Source organism: Eucyclogobius newberryi, unplaced genomic scaffold (assembly GCF_026437365.1).
Source record: "Eucyclogobius newberryi isolate DKJ021-1_F unplaced genomic scaffold, fEucNew1.0.hap1 SCAF_6, whole genome shotgun sequence".
NCBI classification, from domain to species: domain Eukaryota; kingdom Metazoa; phylum Chordata; class Actinopteri; order Gobiiformes; family Gobiidae; genus Eucyclogobius; species Eucyclogobius newberryi.
Window position 1 is genome coordinate 8,347,821 of NW_027316278.1, and position 22,408 is coordinate 8,370,228.

At 40.0% G+C, this 22,408-nt stretch overlaps 1 protein-coding gene and 1 pseudogene across 1 annotated transcript; both read left to right on the forward strand.

Annotated features, from left to right (window-relative positions):
* Positions 1-4,925, forward strand: part of LOC140346856 (uncharacterized) — a 31,908-nt pseudogene extending 26,983 nt beyond the window's left edge.
* On the forward strand, positions 1,484-22,384 carry araf (A-Raf proto-oncogene, serine/threonine kinase). Its single transcript, XM_072432637.1, has 16 exons — positions 1,484-1,503; positions 4,899-5,085; positions 6,833-6,936; positions 7,523-7,625; positions 7,705-7,859; positions 9,970-10,071; positions 11,201-11,342; positions 12,697-12,724; positions 12,796-12,926; positions 13,536-13,738; positions 13,967-14,143; positions 14,221-14,267; positions 15,254-15,372; positions 16,335-16,466; positions 18,050-18,184; positions 19,032-22,384. The coding sequence occupies exons 2-16, from the start codon at positions 4,975-4,977 to the stop codon at positions 19,170-19,172; spliced, it is 1,830 nt and encodes a 609-aa protein (XP_072288738.1). The 5' UTR covers positions 1,484-1,503; positions 4,899-4,974; the 3' UTR covers positions 19,173-22,384.
* The last annotated feature ends 24 nt before the right edge of the window (positions 22,385-22,408 follow it).

A 22,408-nucleotide genomic window follows, 5' to 3' on the forward strand; every position in this document is an offset into this window, starting at 1 on the left:
GTTATGAGTCCAGTCCAGTTTGTGGTTCAGATGAACACCCAGGTACTTGTATGAGTCACTCTCTCAATGTCCCGTCCCTGGATGTTCACTGGTGAGGGGGCAGTGGGGTGGCATCTGCGGAAATCCAAAACCATCTCCTTGGTCTTCCTCACATTGATGAGAAGGTGGTTCCGCTGACACCAGTCCACAAAGTCCTGCTCCAGTCCTCTGTACTCCGCATCATCGTCATCCGTGATGAGTCCGATGATGGCAGAGTCGTCAGAGAACTTCTGCAGGACACAGCTGTCCATGTCGTGTCTGAGGTCTGCAGTGTAGAGGGTGAAGAGAAAGGGTGCGAGGACAGTGCCCTGGGGCACCCCCACACTGTAGGTCCCCCACACTGCAGGTCCAAGTGTCAGACACACAGTCCCGGGCTCTCACAAACTGGGGTCAGTCTGTGAGGTAGTCCAGGATCCACTCTGCCAGGTCGTACTCCACACCAGCCGTCTCCAGCTTGTCCCTCAGGAGCAGCGGCTGGATGGTGTTGAAGGCGCTGGAGAGATCAAAGAACAGGATCCTCACAGAGCTGCCAGGCTTTTCCAGGTGAGAGAGAGAGCGGTGCTAGTGAAAGTGGTTTGCCTCCTGCTGCCACTGTTTCTCCAACAGTCTGCATTTCCAAGTGAGTAATGGACCCTTTGACATGGGGTTATAAAGAAACGTGACAGAATTCTCCCCAAACATGTGATTTTGTGGTTTTCCTCTGAGATGCACATATACTTTCCCATTCCTGTGCGAGGAGAGAGCGAGGAGTGAGTGAGCGCGGCGGAGAGAGGAGAGAGCGAGGAGTGAGTACGTGTGAGGAGTAAGCGTGGAGTGAGCGTGGAGCGAGGAGAGAGCACGTGAGCATGGATCTATTAAAATACCTTAAAGTTTAGTTCATGGTCTAATGCTGGTCTGTCGCTTCTTTACTTTTACAATACATCAAAGCATTTGCTCATTAATGCAATTTTGTTTTTATAAGTCAATTTAATTATTATACTGTATACATAGTGCTAAACTGTACATTTTGTATATGCATTTACCAAAATCTATTGTCATGGCTCAATATTTTTGTGTAATTATTCAGTGTTTTCCGCGACCCCAAAAAGGGAACAAGCGGTAGAAAATGGATGGATGGATGGATATTCAGTGTTTTGTGGTTCATCGCAAATAAAATATAAAACCATTAAAAAAATTCATTGGCAATGGGAATAATTCAGATTCTTATTAAGTACATTGAATGTATTCTCGTAAATTAATTATTTAAATTACAGATTTTTTATCTACCAAATGCCTATCATTCTTCAACATGTCAGATGTATTCTTTACATTGCGCTCTAGGGGGGAAAAAACGCTTTCTGGGCTGCATTATTTGGCTGCAGTACCAGTGGAGTGGCCACTGGGGGCGTCAGCGACATGCTGCGGCTGGTCTTACCCGATCCAGATACTATAATAGATTGAGAGTATTCAAGATGGCTGACACAGGTAAGAGTTTCCAAAACTGTTGAAATGCCGTGTATCCGCTCACAGTCTTGTTGTTACTATGGCAGAGTTGTACCAGCGCTTGCGCTATAATGTGATTTACATTTCAACTGTCCCGATCGCTGCTGTAGAGTTAAAGGAGACGGCAGAGGTGGTTCTGGTAAACCCCGAGTTGGCTAGCGTTAGCCGTTAGCTTCAACGGAGCTCGCTAAAACCAAGGCATTTCGTTCGAGTCGGTGCGGTCAAGCGTCGCCCTGGATACTCTGCACTCACACTGGTTTTGGCAAATAAAAATGTTAGTTTTGTTTAGAAAAGAAAAGGTAAACGTCACAGTCGGTTGGGAAAATGTTTATTTAACGACTATAACAATATGAGTTGTTTCAGAAAAGCCGATCAATTTGTCGTCAGATTTTTGGTTTTCGGGCTTTTTACTAGTGTGAAAGGATAAAGATATAATAAGTATGTACAATTTCCATTCTTCAAAACGCCAACATTTTCCAAACCATTTAGAGAAGAAAAAAAGTAATGAGGACAGGAGTAGGATTTTACTTTTTAAAGAATTACAAGATGATTATTGGGTCAATCATTTTCATTAATTTATTTTGAGCAAGTCAATCACAATGAGGAAGTAAATTTGCATGTATTCAAAACACAAAAAGCTTCAGGCACATTAAACAAAGAATTTAGTTTTCCTATTTAACGTTACATACTAGTAAAGTTAGTTTAGTTAGGAACCAGGTGGACCCATGGCAGTTATTGACTAAAGGCTCGTTAGTTTGTCATTGCATCACAAACAGGTTAACAATGAATAAACTAATTGTGACTTGCAGACTATTAAAAATAATCTTAGTCATATTTTGAGACTACCTAAACCCTAAAACTCACTGAACAAAATGCTTCTTTACATTCATTCATTATTGCTGCCCATCGCGTGGATTAAAATGACCGGGCTAAACAATGTCGTGATGTCATCATTATGTCGTGATGTCATTATTATTATGTCTTGATGTCATTATGTCGTGTTCAAATGTGAAACAAATATAACTTTTTTACGATGTTAATGACTAAACTCGCTGTTCATTCGTGAGTATTCCAACACCACAGATCTGGATAAACGCATTAACCAGTAATCACCCTGCAGTTTATCACGCTGCTCCATGGCTTTTTTTGTTTACTTTTTATACAACGTTATGGTTCATGTATGATCTTCCTATAATCCGTCCTTTCCTCCTGTTTCTACTGCGAAATTTCCCCTTGTGGACATTAAAGGATTATCTTATCTTATGATATGATCTGTTAGCTGTTTGTTTTTATTTATTTATTGACGTCCCATCCCGAGCTCTGTGCTTTACGCAAATCTATCTGGCAATAATCGATGGTTTTATTGATTTTTTATTATTGTTTTTTTTAATTGTCAAAATTCTTTATAACAAAACATTTATAACAGACAATAAACTGTTACAATTTATACATCTAAAACATTTAAAGACACACAGTTTTCACAAGTAGAAATGACTTTTGGAAATGGCGAGCAAATATGATTCAAATTGTTTAATAAGGGCCGGGAGAAAAAAGCGATACCGACGATGAAAATCTACTGTTATGAATGTAGAATTTGCCAAATATAATCAATAGATTAATCGCCATTTTCTCACCACATTTGTGTCATGAAAGCCAACAAATGATACGTTCAAATTTGAATCGAAAGTTGGATTCAAATGTGAAGCGTTGTGGTTTTTAAGTGCAGAAAGAAGCCCCGCCCCGAGCGAAATGCCCAGGGTCGAGCGCGCCGTGAGCTAGCGCCGCGCGGGGCTACATAATCTCTTGTCCGGCGCGTGCGGCTTTTTAGATCAAAACAACAGCAACAAGTCCGTCTTTTACCGGGCGATGTGGCCAGAATCCGGTGATACGGACAGTCGGGCCTCGTTCGACCCGCGTTCACTTCGCCGAACTAACTTAACCGCGGCTGTCACGTGTGTTTTAAAAATGCGATCGCGTAACGCCAAAAGTGACACGGTAACGTTACGTGTACAGTAGCGCAGACACTGGGAGCTAGTTTTAGGGCAGTGTCTGGGCTGTTTTGACGTGTTTTTAACTGTTTTTAAAGCCTTTTGAATCCACTCGTCTTGTTGTTGATGTGGTTTAAAGCGGCAGAACCACATTAGTCACGTTATTTCCCGTGCAGAGTATGATGGGCTAAACGTGAACGGAGCTAACGTGACGCCGTTTAAGCCGAATAGACTGTGTAAAAAAAACATAAATCAAAATGTATCTTTCGTTTGCTTCTTGGTTCAGGAAGAGTAACGGATCCAGTACTAGTTTACAGTTATAATAAAGTTGCGATCCTCTTTCCCGTGCATGTAATCACTTCGCTTCTAATCTGTGATATCACGTTTGAACGGAAATGTCAATTAATAAAGATGGACAAAGGACATATAATCGTTTGGATAACGTTTAAATGACAGTTTGCGGTGAGTCACGTTATAATGGTGTGTGCCCGAATGACAGACGAAAACCGCGCATGCGCAGAGGACGTGTAATACAAATCGGGCAGTGGTCGTTTTTTAGTGTTGACACGTCGCTTTCGCGAAGTAATAACCAGAAAGCGTGATCATTTCAAGCCCTTTCAATGCCTATTTTATACAATTAATGTCAACATAAAGGGCCTTTTATTTGGTGTTAAATCTGGCTAAAATTGTTATTCCACTTACAAATGCAATAAGCCATTTGTAAAGTTAGATTCCTGTTTTATAATATTTCACCCTCTTCAATCCACCTTTATTTCTATAAAACATATTTATCAACACACAGTTACCAGTACATTTGCAATAATAAGTCAGGGGTGAGTGATAATGACAAAAATGCATATGAATATTTTTCTGCATTATCCCGATAATGAAATTAAGACAATGCATTGCTCAAATGTGCATCGTGAACATGATTATATTTAAGATATTAAGACGAAAAACGCTGCCTATTTATTAATGCTACTTCCTGTTTGGACATGAGCAGCAGATATAGGCAGCGATAATATAATACATCCATGATAGGCAGTGGTCATTCCACAACTAGTGCTGACAAGGGCCAAAATCCCTATAAATCACTCAATAGTTCTGATTGAATAAACAGTAATACATCATAACACCTTTTATTTTGGTAAATTCTTGCTTAAAGTGTCAGAAGATAGTGTCAGTTGCATGTAATGATTGAAATGTCGCTTACTGATGACGTTACAGGGTGATTCCTTTTCAGAACGCTGCTCTACCTCCTGTATTTTTTTAATTTACTTCACAAAATGTTTCTCGACTGGTGTAAAACTATGATAGATATTTACCACAAGGACCAACCCATCATACAACTGCACTTTTAAGTTAATAATTTGTGTTTTCTTGTGGCAGCTTCCAGGTAAAAAGGGCCCTCGCTGAACTTCCTTGTCCGTGCTGAGGCTGCGGTGTCGTACGTGCTGCCGTCACCATGTCCTCCACCTCCTCGTGCTACTCCTCCTCGGGGGAAACCAGTCCAGAGGATGTGCCCCGCGGAGGAGGCACCATCCGAGTCTTCCTCCCCAACAAGCAGAGGACAGTGGTGAGTGACTTCATTGGGGCTGCGCTGCTCATCGCACTGGCGCTTATCAAAATCAATACAAGTGTTCAAGTGCCTGATTAAAAATGTACAAAGAGTAACAAGTATTTGACACAGATTTTGAGAACTTCTAACTAAAAACTGGCTGATTTTGCATCAACAAACGGTACAAATGCTGGGGCCGTGACCAAAAAATAATGCGATATATTCTCTCATTCCCATTGTCAAACACGTTTGTTCCTCAAGTTTGTGATCGGCTTTAAAATATCAAACCTTATGAGTGACAAATTAAAGTTGATGTGAAAAATCAGCTAGATTAAAAAAAGTTCTTCTCATTTAGATTTAAATTGAATTAGAAAGACTTAATTTTGATTCTAAAAATGTCACTATTATTATATCTTCGTTACTGTTTCATATTGTGACCTGGAAATCGCAATTATCGATCAACCTAATGGTCTTGACATCTTTATCATCAAGTTCTTTTTATTTTTTCTTTGCTCTGAGCCTTAACTCAAAACCTTTAGGCAGATTGTCACCATGTACGTGCTAAAAAATAAACCTCAAACCTTATGAAAAGTAGTTTTAGTCCTTTTAAAAACATGCAGTGGAGTAGAAGGTACAGATCCCTGCTCTCTAAAGTAGTAAAGTAAAAAGTATCCGCTGTAAAATACAGTACAGATCCAATCCAATCCAACTTTATTTGTATAGCATATTTTACCAACACAAAGTCTCCAATGTGCTGCATAGAGTACAAAACAAGCACAAGTAAAATATGTTAAAGAATAAATACACAAAAAATAAATGAATACGTTCAAACCAAATAAAAACAAATTAAAAACAACAAAAAATAATAAAAGACAGTCGGAGGACCACACAATTCTCATGCAATTCTCACAGATACCCAAGTAAATTCTCAAGAACAGCACTTTCTCTTGCATACCATACTTTGTTACTTTATGTACTTTATTTTGTATGTGTTGTACCTGCTAACCCTGTAGTTTGGCACTCTTATCAAAAGCATTCTTTTTCACACTCTTGTCAATGCTTCTAGACGTGTTTTAGAGTGCGTCCACACGTCCACGCCGCGCTAGAATTGTGGCAAACTCGGCGATACTCAGCCCAGTGTCAGTAATCTCACCAGATCTTTCATCTTTCACATTGTGGCTCTGAGTCACCGTCAAAACACTTTCGCAGATGGCGCTCGGTCCGCTCGGAGAAGAGTTTGATCAAGTAAAACATTTGAAACAAGCAGCTTTTTAGTTTTCCCCCATCTCTTTTAATCCAACAGTCACTTGAATTGTGAAAAACAAATTCACGATCCACGATGCATCAAAAATAGTTTTAGCTTTGTGCCCTTTGAAAGTTCTCCACAGACCAAAAAAAGACCGTTGAAAATACGCTGATGCAAACTTTTTATATTGATTTGGCGCGCATTGTTGAAAGAGGATGTATTATTTATATTCAATAACACAGTTTTTGTCTCTTTTTGTTTGTCAAGTCATGCTTAGTTGAGCTGCTTGCCCTTGTCTTAGCTCAGTCCTGCTTTAAACAAAAAGTACAGCTTGAAGTTTGCTTTAACCGCGACATATTTGATTGAATCTTATTTCTTTTTGCTCGTGGCAGTCTGTGTTCAAACATGTAATGTCAACAGTGGCTGCGGCTTGTGTTTTGTCCCGTCAGCTCTCTGCTCCCGGATACTCCCGGATTGACTCAAATGGACGATATTACAACGCTTTGTGTTTCTCTGCAGGTTAATGTTCGCCAAGGACAGACCGTGTACGAGACTCTAGATAAAGCCCTCAAAGTCAGAGGCCTGAGCCAAGGATGCTGCGCCGTGTTCCGCCTCTTAGAAGGGTAAGGCTGCAACAGTGCCTCGTTTGTTTTTAACCATATTATTACACTGCTCAGAAATGTAGCTTCATTCACAAGTTTGATGGATCCTGGTTGGAAAATCCTCTCCCCTCCGAGCATCAAAAACACTCGTTCTGAATCTCGTCAATAACTGATGTTTCTCGATCTGTGTGACGTGGCTCTGAGAATCTTCTTTACTGTTTTTAAGTCAAGAAAGTGAAGCCAATGAGGCCTCACAGTCAGTCATAGTCAAACCACGATCATTGCTACTGCGTGCTTGAACCAGGAAGTCTGCAAGCAGCTGCATTAGCAAGCAGTGTTGATTTTTTTAACGGTGTAACTAGCTGGTAGATGGAGCCAAAGCTCAGTTACTCTGACGTTTCCCAAGGCAAAGTTATATTATTTTTATATCTAAAACATGAAAGGCCAAACAGGAGCATGTTTAAAGGTCAATAACAATATAAATAATGCATAATGTTTGTCCTTTAATAGATACATAACAATCATTGACTCTTTTATTCAGTGATCGCATTATTCATTCCATTGTTGTGTACAGTATTTTTCAGTTGAATGATTTTCTCTCCACTAGGCGGAAGAGGCTGACGGACTGGGACACGGACATCACGCCCCTGGTCGGGGAGGAGCTTTTAGTCGAGGTCCTGGATGATATCCCACTTTCAATGCACAACTTTGTAAGTGTCCTGTAAACTCACACATACTGTTAAACGCTAGACCTGGACATTTCATGCTGATTTATTTTACTCTTTTCAGGTACGTAAAACCTTTTTCAAGCTGGCTTTTTGTGATTTTTGTCACAAGTTTCTTTTTAATGGATTCCGCTGTCAGACGTGTGGGTACAAGTTCCACCAGCACTGCAGTAGCAAGGTTCCTACTGTGTGTGTGGACATGGACACAGTGACCAAATGGTGAGTTCCCACAGGCCTGTAGTGAGAATAGTCCTGAATAGTTGAATTCATTCTTTACAAACAGAGAGTCTGGTCACACCTCAGTCACACCTCGAGTCAAACTCAAACAGAACCGTCTCGTGACACATGAAACAAAGAGCTCATTGGTCATTTATCAAACTTCTCTCACCTCAGTTTAGAAGAGTTTTGTGATTCACACTTTGATTCAGCAGAAATGATTAAGCAGCCAGATTTGTTTTAATCTGGACGGAGCACGTGTGTCCCTGATTGGCTGATCCACCTTTCAATCACGCCCATCTGAACTGTGGGAGATTGATATTGATCTGTATAAAAATGCAGACGGATGATATTCTGGCTTTTCCAGGCAAAAACATTCCAGATAAACAGATGGATCGATCAGTCCTTAGATAAATTAATCAGTAAAGCACAACAAAATAGAGACACAAAAACTATCATAACTATCAGGATCAAAGTGCTTTTGTAGTGAGCAAGCCCAGTGAGTTGTGATGGCTCAGAGGACAAAGGACTTTTTTAGTCTGTGGGTGGAGCCGCGTTAGGACAAGTCTCCTCCTCCTCATGTCCACGATCGCCAAAATCAGACGTGTTCATTGTATACTGTAGGTCCTGAACCTCTTACTGGAGAACTGCTGCAGGTGATGATCTTTCAGCTGCAACACAGTGTTTAAACCCGACCGATGAAGTGAGTGAAACAACCATGTAGAAAGACAAATCCCGTGGTCATGGATGAGATGTCGGTGTGTTTGAGAAGGCATCGAGCAGAGAAAACATTTAAGGAGAAGCAGAAACTAATGTACTACAGATCTGAACTCCAGTGAGAGTGTTTGGGACGAGCTGGAGACCTGTGTGAGGAATAATGACACACTGTAGATCTGTTTGAGGAATAATGACACTGTAGATCTGTGTGAGGAATAATGACACACTGAAGATCTGTGTGAGGAATAATGACACACTGAAGGTCTGTGAGGAACAATGACACACTGAAGGTCTGTGTGAGGAATAATGACACACTAAAGATCTGTGTGAGGAATGACACACTGAAGGTCTGTGTGAGGAATAATGACACACTGTAGATCTGTGTGAGGAATAATGACACACTGAAGGTCTGTGAGGAACAATGACACACTGAAGGTCTGTGTGAGGAATAATGACACACTAAAGATCTGTGTGAGGAATGACACACTGAAGGTCTGTGTGAGGAATAATGACACACTGTAGATCTGTGTGAGGAATAATGACACACTGAAGATCTGTGTGAGGAATAACGACACTGAAGATCTGCGTGAGGAATAACGACACACTGAAGATCTGTGTGAGGAATAATGACACACTGTAGATCTGTGTGAGGAATAATGACACACTGAAGATCTGTGTGAGGAATAATGACACACTGAAGATCTGTGTGAGGAATAATGACACACTGAAGATCTGTGTGAGGAATGAGCATGTGACCCTTTTTATTTATTTGGCTATATTAACCAAGCAACCCTTTATTTACTCCACAAATTGTATCACATTTAATTTGCCACTATTTAATTAGTAATTTTCTGGTGTGGTTGGATAAATATTGGGCGTGTTTGGAGCTGCAACTTGGACTGATCACAAAGAAAGACACTGTGCGTTTATTGAATTAAAACTTGGCAGGTCATTTCTTTGATATGTTTAGCAGCATTTTTGTGTTTTATACACTTTTCTAACGATAAACAATCAGGTTTGTATCGGTGTATTTGTAGATTTTCCTCCTTCGTCATCGTTCTGCATCACATCACATTTTCTGTCGCAGTAATGACACAAGAATAGTTTACTTTAGATAATAGCACTTTGACATCTGCTCAAACCTGCCGAGCTACTTTCCCACGCTATCTTCGGGACAATCTGCGAACGGCGAGCACTGACTTCTCTGCAGCCGGACGCTCCTCGTGTCACAACCACTTGCCATTTCGTGCAAAAAAACAAATAAAATGACGTGCGGCAGATCAACATTTAGTCAAGGCGTCGTTGTCTTTTGTTTCCCGTCCTTTCCACGGCGTCATGTTGTGCACCCGTATGATGCTCCTGACCATTGACGGCTGATGTTTGTGTGCAATTGCAGCAAGATGGAGCCGCACCCGTGTGTCGACGTGTACCCGCAGATCATGCTGCCAGAACATTCCCCGTCACAGAGCAACCTCGACTTCGCCCCAGATCCTTCCGGGTAAGAGCCCACTGAAAACTAGAGCGCCAGACCAAGGGCTAGTTTACATCACAGCTTTCACCCTAAAATCAGTTGATTGACTTTAAATCTAAAGTAACACTACAGTTTTGGTTTATGTATAAAAACGACTTAATTGTATTTATTTGTTTATTTTCAATTATTTTAAGTGTAATATAGTCCATATGAAGGTCCTCCTGTTTCTCTAATTATAATTTGGGTTGGAGGATAAAACCTGATGTTAATATTTATTATAGTTTTGCATCCCTGAAGTTTAAAATGACAGGTCGCAGAGCCGAGTTCTAAAACTGAATATCTCTGATGTCATCAATGTGCGACGTGCCATTGAAAACACACTCCGTTTACACGTAACTGACACACTTTTCTGACAGTTTAAACAATCATTCGAATAAATGAAAGTGTTATAATATCTATTGTCAGATCATAATTGTTGTGTAATTTAATAGATTTTGGCTCTTGTTTACAATATGGTTGCTAGGTAATAGTTGTTGAATTACCTCTACCTGTGTCACATCTGCTGCCCAGCAGGCAAAATCTTTTAATCTGAAATATAATCCTGTTCAATACATTTGAGTGGAATGTGTGGTCTGACTTGTCATATGCACTTTAAGTCAGGACAACAGTGAAATCTTTAATTTTCATTCATGTCTTAAACGTTACTATTCCTGAAGTCTTTATGGAATCAAACTTTCTGAATGACAAAATCAGATCAAAAAAGTACTTTACATTTAGATTTTGATTCTATAGACTAGACATTAGAGTCACCACTTTATAGATTTAATTAAAAACACTTAGTCTAAAGTTTAGACTATAGATTTAATTAAAAACAGTGCCCCCTACTGGTCAGATGACTCATTGAACTAAATACTTATATTATCCTTATATTTATTACCAATATACTTATATATTTATACTCCGGAGCGACTTATATGTGATATTATTTGTTATTTTCACACTTGCAACTGCATGTCATACTCCAGTGCAACTTATATATGTTTTTTTCTTCTCTATTATGCATTTTTTGGCTGGTGCGACTTATAGCCTGGAGAATACCGTAATCTTTACATATGTAAACGGCTGTGGCTTTGACAGTTGTGTCTCCGTGTGTTAGGATGGACCTGCTCTCCCCGACCTCGGCCTTCCACTTCCCCCTGCCCGGTGCAGAGGGACAGTCTTTACAGAGGCACCGCTCCACCTCCACCCCCAACGTGCACATGATCAGCACCGTCAGCCCCGTAGGAGTCATACGAGAGGTTTGGACCATCTTTGTCCATTATCATGACTATTATGATTCTGTTGATTAAGGCGAGACACGGCAGGTGACAAGGAAAAAGTCTTAGATTTAAAGATGCTTCTTCTGTAGTTTACTCAAATACAGTAAATGTAAGAGTAAATGAAAGAAAAAAGTTTTTCATCGTGTAAACACAGGCAAAATTGCAAATATTTGGAACATTTAAATATGAAAAATGGACAGAGCCAAGTTTAAATTTCTTGGTTCATTGTGTTGACATATTAAATAAAAAAAAAATTCACTGAGGGGATTTTGGATTTCTTATTTAATTTTTGAATAAACTTGGATCTGACTGAAAATTCGCCTAAAATTTCAAATTTCTGCTTCATTTTTTAGACTTAAAACTTGAATGAATGCGGGCTTGGAATTAGATATCAACAAATCCTTCTGTACCTTCTGTCAAACTCTTGTTAAGTCCAAGTTTGTAACATTTGGTGCGTGTAAGAGCGACTTTAAGTGTTGATCTTTATGTCTCTGTGGGAGGAAAATGCATTTCAAGAAAACTGCAATGTCCCAGAGAAATCTATGGATATGCGTGGATTAAATGAAATAATAATAAAAATGTAGGAGCAGATCAGACACTTTTGTTTCCACTTCAAAGCCTACTGACCAGAAAAATGTGCCTCGCCTTAATGTGTTAGTTGTTTGGATAGTGAAAGAAAATTAACGTAGAGGAAGCTAAAGCGCTGCCGAGCTTGTGTTTATTTTTCATGTTTTCGTCATTTTGATGTAATTCCATTTCCTGCTCTGTCCGAGTCATAAAACCTTCTCTCAGCACATGGCTCATCAATCAGTTTCGATCAATGGATTCACTTTTTGAGATTCCTGACATTGACTGCTGATGACAGAATAATGACATACTTTTACAGTAACACATTTGGAAGTGTGATATATTTCTACATCAAAATCTCACAATGACATTTCTAAAGCCGCAGAATCCCTTTTTTAAATGTACAATCTCTTTGAAAAACATGAACTGCAATACAAACAAAGCCGAGCAAAGCCACTTAAGTCATTGTAATTTTTTATTTTTTTATTTTACAACTTAAAAAAAAAAAAAGAATCCCACAACTGCAAAAAAGCAACAAAAATACTGTTCAAACCAATATTTATTGAACGATTGGTTGATATAATAACACAGACACATTATAATAGCTCTACTGTTACATCGCCCAATGTAAACTCACCTAAAAGGACTAGATAATTAGCATGTGTTTTTTTTTATTAACTGCTTAGTATGTAGTATGTATTTCTCATTATAATTTGCTAAAATTACTCTTTTGTAACTTGCATAACCTTTTGAAATCTGTCCTCAGGAAGCTCTTCGATACAACCACACAATAGGCAAGTGATGTTCACTGTGCTCTTTGTCTCCAGTTTGGTTTCCATGGTAACGTTTTGTCTCGCATGTCCAGGTCCTGAGCCGTCGCCGAAGCTGTCCACGAGCCCGCCCTCCTCCCTGGGCTCCCCAGGCAGAAGACCCCCCAAGTCCCCCTCCGAGCACAAGGAGCGCAAGCTGTCCTCCTCAGACGACAAAAAGAAAGTGGTGAGAATGATATATTTCAGTTTATAGTCCAACAAAAGTGCTCATTTTGTTTATAGAAATGTTCTGAAAATGCATCTTTGAAATAAACTGAAATGCCTCTTCCATAAAAGTGAAAAGTAACATTAGAAACACATTAGTTTAGTGTTTTACTGGTTGTCCAACGTCTGTCTTTCCAAAATTTTAGTACAATTTGTAATGGTTTGTGGTAGATAATTGTGCCCTTTTGTTCTGTGAATTGTTCTCTGTCTTTAAATCAGACACAACAATTTTTCCGCAATTTTTTTAAACTGGTAAAATAAAATCTTTTGAATATGAAATGGTTTTATACATATCCCATCATCCACTTTTTCAAGCCTTTCCAAACTATGACTCAAATGTAGCCCTCGGACCAGTTTCGGCTACACTGACACAAATGATCAAAATTAATGAAAACTCTGCCATCATAGCCTTTATAAAGCAAACATATGATGTGATACAAACCTAACAACAGTCAGTATTTCATTATGTGTCCCTCAAACCTGCAATATACGTTTTCTTCTATTATGAGGCTTGTTTTTTGAACTGAATTCAACTTTTGCCTTTTTAACCCAAAAAAAAAACATTTTCCAGCAACGTGGAGGCATTCGAGACTCGAGTTACTACTGGGAGGTGCAGTCTCGAGAGGTGAACATCCAGAAGAGAATCGGCTCGGGCTCGTTCGGGACCGTGTACCGAGGAAAGTGGCACGGAGATGTGGCTATAAAGATCCTCAAAGTGACGGAGCCCACGCCAGAGCAGCTGCAGGCCTTCAAGAACGAAATGCAGGTCCTACGGTGAGCCAGGACGGTCATTCTCCACTGTAAATAGAGAAAGGGATGATAGTTTGGGAGACGTCTTCAGGAGAGCAGATAAGAGAGCTTTTCATTCTTTAGTTTTCGAGCTTGTACAGCGACTACAAGTTTACTCTCTCACTGCAAATTCACTTGGTGCTTCACATGTTTATGGTTTGGCACTCCGTCTCGGTCGCGTGTGACACAAACGTCTCGTCTTGTTGCCTGCAGGAAAACCCGCCACGTGAACATCCTGCTGTTTATGGGCTACATGACGAAGCCTAACTTTGCCATCATCACGCAGTGGTGCGACGGCAGCAGCCTGTACCGGCACCTGCACGTGACCGAGACCAAGTTTGACACCATGAGGCGGATCGACGTGGCCCGCCAGACGGCTCAGGGCATGGAGTGAGACCCTCTGTTTTGGAATAGCACCAGTCACTCATTGTCTCTTGAGTAACGCTTATGTTTTTCTTCTCTTCCAGTTACCTTCACGCCAAGAACATAATTCATCGGGATCTTAAGTCGAACAGTATCCTTTTTGCTGCAGTTGGCGCTCGGCGAAAGCTAGATTGATTTAAAGGATGCTAAAATGACCTTTTTGAGCTTTCAACCCTGGTATAACGTTGTTCCCTCATCAAAAATGTACCTGGAGTTGTGTTTAGCTTTCATTAATCCTTTCACTAAGCCAAGTTCCCGAGCCTCAGACATTACTCTGTTTCAATTGTCCCCGGATTGTTACGTCAAAGATGGAGATCCGGAGTAAATCATCGTCATTCTGCTCATTTCTGCTCATTTCAAATTGCGTTCATTACAACTGCGTGCTTATATTAGCATGCCGTTCACATTGCTAAAATGTCTGTTTCCATGGTTTAATTAAAGTCACTTTAGTTTTGAAATGACCAAAATCACAGCAGTTGTCTCAAAGGGCGACAATGAAAAACGGATTTGACAATGTTCATAAGAAATTAGCAAATGTCCCCTGTCCTTAGACCCTCCTTCTCGGCAAGGGAAAAGCGGGAAAACCTCTTTTAGATAAAGCAGAAACCTCGAGACGTTCCACAGTGAAGGAGGGACCCGACGTCCGCGGATCCACAGGCGGATGCACTGGTCCATTCTCAAAGCAGCCAGTAGATGGCGTGCTAACGTAATGTAAAATCCAAGCAGACTGATGCCAAATAATGTGTTCATTTCAGGCGTTCATTTATAAGATGAGATGCCAAAGCAAATGTTCTCAAGAGCCTGTTTAAACCACAATGACGATACAAATAAAGCAGAATGTGTGACAATGAGAATATTAATGACAGTGGTGTTTGGTGGAATGAATGAAGGGTGTTAAAGTTAAAGAGGTTTCCAAACAATGCAATGTGGACTTTAAATGCAATCTCGGCTGATTATTCACAAAAGTGTTTAAATCTTCTTTATCTTAGCATGTACAACATTAACTAAACCGATCATGGGAAGTTACGGTAACTCCTAAACTGATATCCCGTTACGTTTCCTGAGCTGTGTGACTAGACATTTTCCTCCACGAGGGCTGGACGGTGAAGATCGGGGACTTTGGTTTGGCCACCGTGAAGTCTCGGTGGAGCGGCTCACAGCAGGTGGAGCAGCCCAGCGGCTCCATTCTGTGGATGGTGAGATCCTCCTGTTCAATCTCCCGTTTATGTCTGATTCATGAGGCAAAAGGTTATCAGCATTTGTATTGATGACGCTTATTATTATGTGTAAGTGTTACGTTTTTATAGCAACTTAATCTTTTCAGCTTCTGTGTTAAAATGTTTCTTGGTACTTTTGCAATGGATGTTTATTTTTTTTGTTAATGTGGCACTTTTTCATGTTTTGCTGTGTAACTTTTTGGGTGGGGAGGGTTGTTAACTTCTCGTTTCCATGGAAAAGTCATTGCTTTGCCTGGAATTTTCCGCACATCATCAAATTTAAAATGCACCTTGAAAAGCATTCTTACCGTGAGTTTGGGTCCACCTCTCCGCAGACCTGATCCGTAACTCGGCCCAATGGCGTCACCTGCTTGTGGAAAAGTTACAGACTGTAATTTAAACCCTGAGAGTATTTCATCTGAACCAACCGTCATTTGGGGAGACTTTCTGTTCCCAAGTCAATGTTCCTTTTCTATTAATAAGCTGTTGAAGTGTAACGTCGCAGTTTACATGGAACAGAATGTAAGAACGATCTAAAGTTTATTGCTAAATGCCAGGGGGGAAGCATAATTTATATGTTGGAAGGACAAAAATGGCATTCCCAAATCCATGACCTTAACTTGATTTTAAAGTTAACTAATCTGACAGTGGTAAAGCGATTGACATGTAACAAAACCCACTCTAGTGTACTGTACGTGTGTTCTGTGTGTTTGGAGAGGACGACCGGCACAAATGATGCTACGTTGTTGTTGGTGTTGGTGTTGTTGGTGTTGGTGTTGTTGGTGGTTGTGGTGTTGCTTTTAATGGCGCCACATGCTGTATTGGTATGTCTCAAAAGTATGTGTTTTAAGCTATACCGTAGTTTAAACAAAAAGAAAAAAAAGATGTGGTACGTTGTGTGGTCTGGTTTCATAACTGTCTCCGCTGCGTTGTCGGCGCAGGCTCCGGAGGTGATCCGCATGCAGGACCCGAACCCCTACACCTTCCAGTCGGATGTTTACGGATACGGCGTGGTGTTGTTCGAGCTCATGACGGGAACATTGCCCTACTCCAGCATCAACAACAGGGACCAGGTACTACTCGTCACGGTGCACCTGAGCATAGTGATGTTTTATTGGGTCCATTGATGATCATGATTATTCAGGTCACAGTACAACCATAAGAGCTGAAAAATTTTGTCTTTTTAATTTAATCTATTGCCAAAAGATAGCTGGTCACACACTTGAGGAATTGTATCGTGATAGACAATGGGAAAGAACGAACATTTAAGGGACACAAATTATGCTAAATGGACTTTTCTGAGCTTTTAAACCCGGTTCTAACATTGTTCCCTTATTAAAAACACACCTTTAGCTTCATTCACACTAGTTTGATGACTCGTGGTAAGGAAGCCCTCTCCCCTCCGAGCGTCAGAAACAGTCCATAAATCATTGCCAGACTCGCTCTGTCCATTCCTCCCGTCTAGTCACGATCAGTACAACTGCGCGCTTCCATCAACCTGTTGTAGTTCCCTTTGCAGCCAGAAGATGGTGCCAAAACACGACACAAATAATGCATAATACTAGAGCTACGGACAGACCGCCGCGGCCTAATCGCGCCCGACGCAGAATTTGAGCGCGTGTACATTTGAAAGGTTTACGCACCAGACGCGCGCTATCGACGCCCCGGCCACTGTACACAGTGCGGCGCTTGAGCTGTCTGCGCACATGCACAGTAGAGGTGTTGTCGCATGAGCAGTGAAGTTGTTTGTTCATTGTGTAAAATGGCGGATATCGAGAGCGTTTTTGGTTTTCAAAACTCTCACACTGAAGCGCCGGGCTTGTTTTCTGTCTCTGTTTTCCACCGTGAATACATCGTACAGCTCCTTTCGCCCACAAACAGCCACAATCAGTCTTTCGTCTGCCATTGTTGACAAGCAAGGACAAAGTGGCGCTTCTTGGGGAATTCCACGGGGAATACCGGAAATGCGAGGGGCAATACATACGTACGTACGTCACTGGAGCGTCAGCTCTGATTGGCTGCTGCGGCGGCTGCTACGCTTCAGCTGCAGAGACCTCAACATATCTGAACGCGTCGCATAAGCCGTTTTTGTCGCCTCGGCCGGCTCATACGCGCTCTCAAAGTGTCGAGAGCGTACAAAAACGCACCAATCGCGCCGCAAAAACGAAGAAATCGCGCCGCGGATAATGCACTACGTGCTCGACACGCGTTTACCATAGACTTTGAATGTAAACTGGACGCTTCGGCCGCGGCGGTGTGGAACGGCCATAAGATTTTACTGTTTGGTCGTGATCTCAATAACGATGAATAATGGTTAAATCGTAGTGTTTCTTCCCACAATAATTGTAACAATAAGGGCAAATGTCTAAATCTATATTCTGTATTTCTATTGTAATTTATGTCTTGTATTTACAGAAGGTGTTGAGTTTGACAAAAAAAAACATTTTAAATACATTTTGAAATTAAAACACAATTCAGGCCCAACTAGAAAATAATAAAATATATGTGTAAAACCTGCTGCTGCTCCATTTTCTGAAATGCATGGGATTCTTGTGTTTATTTTATTCTCAAACGTTAATGTTCCTAAGCAAGTACTGTTAAAACATACAATAAAAAACAGTAATACTTCCTAATGCTTCCTTGTGTTTGGTTGTAGATCATCTTCATGGTCGGTCGAGGTTACGTGTCCCCAGATCTTAGTAAACTGTACAGCACGTCTCCAAAGTCCATGAAGAGGCTGATCGTGGACTGCCTCAAGTTCAAGCGAGACGAGAGGCCACTCTTTCCACAGGTTTGAATATAACTGCATTTCCCTTTTGTTTGGCTGTAACTGGCTTTTAAAGATCATTTGTAGCTAGGGATGGGACAGTTCTCAAGTAGCATTAAATGGTTCGATTCTGACCGTTTGATACTGGCAGAAAAACGCAATCCGAACACAAGATATAGAGTCAGGAGGAGCAGAGACGTATTCATTATCAAAAGAAATTAGATGCACAAAATGGAAAAGTCTGAATATTGTATGTCTAATCAGAAACACAATGAGACGCACTGTTTTCAATGATTTAAGATTCAGAGCTAGTTTCATCATGAACAAAACAAACGATAAACTCCTGACGTGCCTTTAAACTACATTAATGCATGTCCTAATGTATTGCAAAGTTCTGTTTTATTCAGCAAATTAACCAAAAAAAACAACGAAATTGAAATTATATTGAAATCGTGACCCATGTACCCACTCTATTTAGAATGTGTTTTTGTTTTATTTGATGGCGGTTTGATGGTGGGTGGATCAGTATTACTTTGTACTGATTCTGTTTTTTTGTTTTTTCAATGTGGCTCGTAACAGAAATCACAGATATTTCACAATTACTTCAATACTATCAAAGGACCAAATACATACGTTTTTTGTGTGTGCCATGTTTTATTGAAAGGCGTATGTGGACTAGAAAAGTGTTTTTGCCCCACATTTCATGCTGATCAGAAGTTCATTCATTGTATTTTCGATTACAACATATTTGTTCTTAAAGAAATGTCTAATGATACGTTTTATTCATTGCACAGCTCTTGGCTCCACATAAACACAGATTAACTGTTTCTCGTGGTTATTTACCCCCTGGTTGATGCGTGTTTGGTTGCAGATCCTGGTCGCCATAGAGCATGTGCAGGACATGCTGCCAAAGATCGAGCGCAGTCGGTCAGAGCCGTCCCTGCACCGGGCCGTCCACGCAGAGGACCTCAACCCGCTCCTGCTCAACACCACCAGGTTTTTGGCCCTTTAATGCCCGTGCAGCGGGCTTCTACTCAGGGCTGCCCCTCTGTGCACACCGAGAGGAACCAGAGCAGTGACCCTGACACCCCCCATGCACCTGGAGCACTGGGCACGCAAACTCTGTAACAAACTGCACAGTAATACTGTTATTTGAATGTAGGTGTACTTACATTGAATCAAGTGGAGTGAAATGACAAGTTTGTGAACGCGTAGAAAGGAGAGTCACAATAGTGGTTGCCTGGGATCCAGAATACACGTTTCTCCAGTAGTTTGTGAGTCTGATGAGTCTGGTCCCCGATCCCTCCATCGCCTCGAGTCAAACTCAAACAGAACCGTGCAATCAGATTTGTTTATTTCAGTGAAGCATCTGTCAATCATCTGAACCCGAGGACCAGACTGATATGGATCTGTATTTAAAAATAGAGATGTCATTCTGGACTTCCCAGGCAACAATAAGTTCCTAAGTTTAGTGCAAAAGAATTTCCCAAATGACTCGTTCCCTCTGGGCCCGGCATCAACATTTCAACTGTAAACGTCTTGAAATGTCCAACAGAGGGCGCTGTTCAGTTAAGGTAAACTTTAGGTACACCCCAACTTTGCAGAAAAGGTTTAAAAGGGGGACATTTTTTGTAGGAGAAGTATCTGAACAGCACAAATTCCAGTTCAAGTTGGATACCAGGTCTAAGGGTAGCGCTAGACTGCTGCAAAACGCTAGTTCACAAGTATTGTTACGTAATATTTCACAATTGACCCAAATTTCAAGATCAAATTTGGAATTTCCTCACACCAAATAAAACCAAAATATATAGTTACTGTAAATCAGAAGCTTTTGAAATACTGTCATGTTCTCACCAGCAGTAGAAGGCCAGTACCAGTCCACAGTGTAAACATTCACAACAGATTTTGGTATATGTCTTTTATTTCTTACCATATTGAAGAATTGAGCGTTTACTATAATTGACCTGGTTATTCTTTTTTATAAATGTGCAGTCTTAATGTAAAGAGTTTGTTGTTTTGCTGCTATTGAAGATTGAGTGTTGTTACTGGTCAGTTTCTTATGGGTTAGTCTTAAAAACAGGAGATTTTGTTCTGAAAAATGATTACTGTAGCCATCTGGAGTCAAGTGTTGTAATGGGAAAAGGCCTGTCAATGATTTTTAATATATTTGTATTAATTTAACCTTTTCAGATTTTATACGTAAAATACTTCACTTATTGTGTCATTAATTATATATTTTTCCCTCACAAAACCATCACATCTTTGGTATTATTTCTTTTTAATATATGCCACTTTTTTGAAGCAAATAACTTGGCTAACAAGTTGCCTTACGGTAATACACAATTAAATATATTTTTTACGATTCATGATTTAACTTCCAGCTTGTGGTGAAAGTTCAAATTATATTTCTACGGCTTCAGATGCAACAAAAGTACTTGTAAATATCGTTTTATAATTTACAAAAACTATGAATCTACTCTTTGGACTTTTAGTTAATATATATTGTTTACAATCAGAATCTCTATCAAACTCATACCTTTTTACAAATGACCCTTGTTGTGAAAGCAATATTGGTTATTGAACCAGCCAAGAGACATTTACCGTATTTTCTGGACTATAAGTCGCACCTTTTTTCATAGTTTTTCGCCGGGGTGCGATTTATACTTATACTCCGGAACAACTTATATGTGATATTATTTGTTATTTTCAGTTATTTTCAGTCAAGTCGCACCGGAGTATAAGTCGCACCAGCCAAAAAATGCATAATAGAGAAGAAAAAAACATATATAAGTCGCACTGGAGTATGAAATGCGGTTGCAAGTGTGAAAATAACTAGTAATATCACATATAAGTCGCTCCAGATAGAGAAGTATAATAAATATAAGTATAAGTCGCACCCCGGCTGAAACTATGAAAAAAAGGTGCAACTTATAGTCCGGAAAATACGGTATACCGCTATATATTTCCAATGGGGGCCGAGCACCCAAAGTCATTCCATATTTGTACAAAAAGTGGTTTGATAAAATTGTGTTTCTAAAAGAGAAAAGGAAACAAACTGAGCTTTTGTAACTGCTGATGCTTCAGAGGCAATATTGATGGTACTGTTTGCTCCAACCAGTTTTTTTTTTTTTTTTAGAGCTTTTAGTAACTTTAACATTGCTTTTATAATTGTCTATCTTTTATTAGGATAGGTCAGTCAATTGACTTAAAAAAAATACAAGAACCAGTTTTTGAACCCTACAAGTATGTATGACCGAGGGTTTGATTTCATTTTTACTCATCGCTAGTAAATGCAGAGCTGTGGGCGGAGATGGGGGGTAGGTGAAAGCAGGAGTATTAGCTGAGAGAAACGGTTAGCTCATCATTGTGACTGGCTTTGCTCCTGTCTGCTTCTCCAAACTCTGTCCACTAATTACAAACTTTTACTTGTATAAATCTAAATATCTTTGTCTAACCTCAAATGCACAATCGGCAAAAAAGACAGTTGACCTTCTGCCGCCCTTGAGTAAAAATACCCGACATTTACGCAGATCTCAGCAACTTGTTACTTGCTGCTGGGAATGTGTGTGAAATGCTGTGTGAAAAGCACATTGACTCCTTTTGTTTGAGCGTTTTTTGTTTTTTTTTGTCACTGTTTTATGTCAGACAACAAGAAGAAAAGGAAAGGCTATTGCTAGCTAAAACGATAAACGACAACATTACCAAGTTTTGCGTTTCATTCCAGTAGCTTGTCGTTTTTATCCCATCGACACCGTTCTTTTTACTGTAAATGACACACACTTTGTTAGAATAGATCAATAATATGACATTTTTGTTGGTCTTGTTATATCTTTAGGTGATTTGCAATAATGGAGCTCAACAATGTGTTTGCACTTCTTGTTCTGTAAAGAGAGAAATAAATAAATCCAAATAGTTTTTCCCTTTGACTTTTTGAAAATGAAATAATACAAAGTCTAAAGGAAAAAATAATGGCACTGTTTAGCTCTGTTGTTTCTGAGGTGTCAGGGGGTGGAATAAAACAAAGTACATTCTGCTGTGGACAGTTTATTTTTGCTTGTTTTGAAATTGCAAAATGTACCTGTTTCTATCTTTTGTGTGATGGTTTTGAACAGAACAAAATTATTTTAAAATGTAAAAGAATCTTAGTTTTTTTCCCTTTTTTTAGTTTTTTGTGTCTTAAGATATTGATACAGGATTTATTCTTGAATAAAAAATAAAATAAAAAGAATCTGTGTCCAAACGCATTGT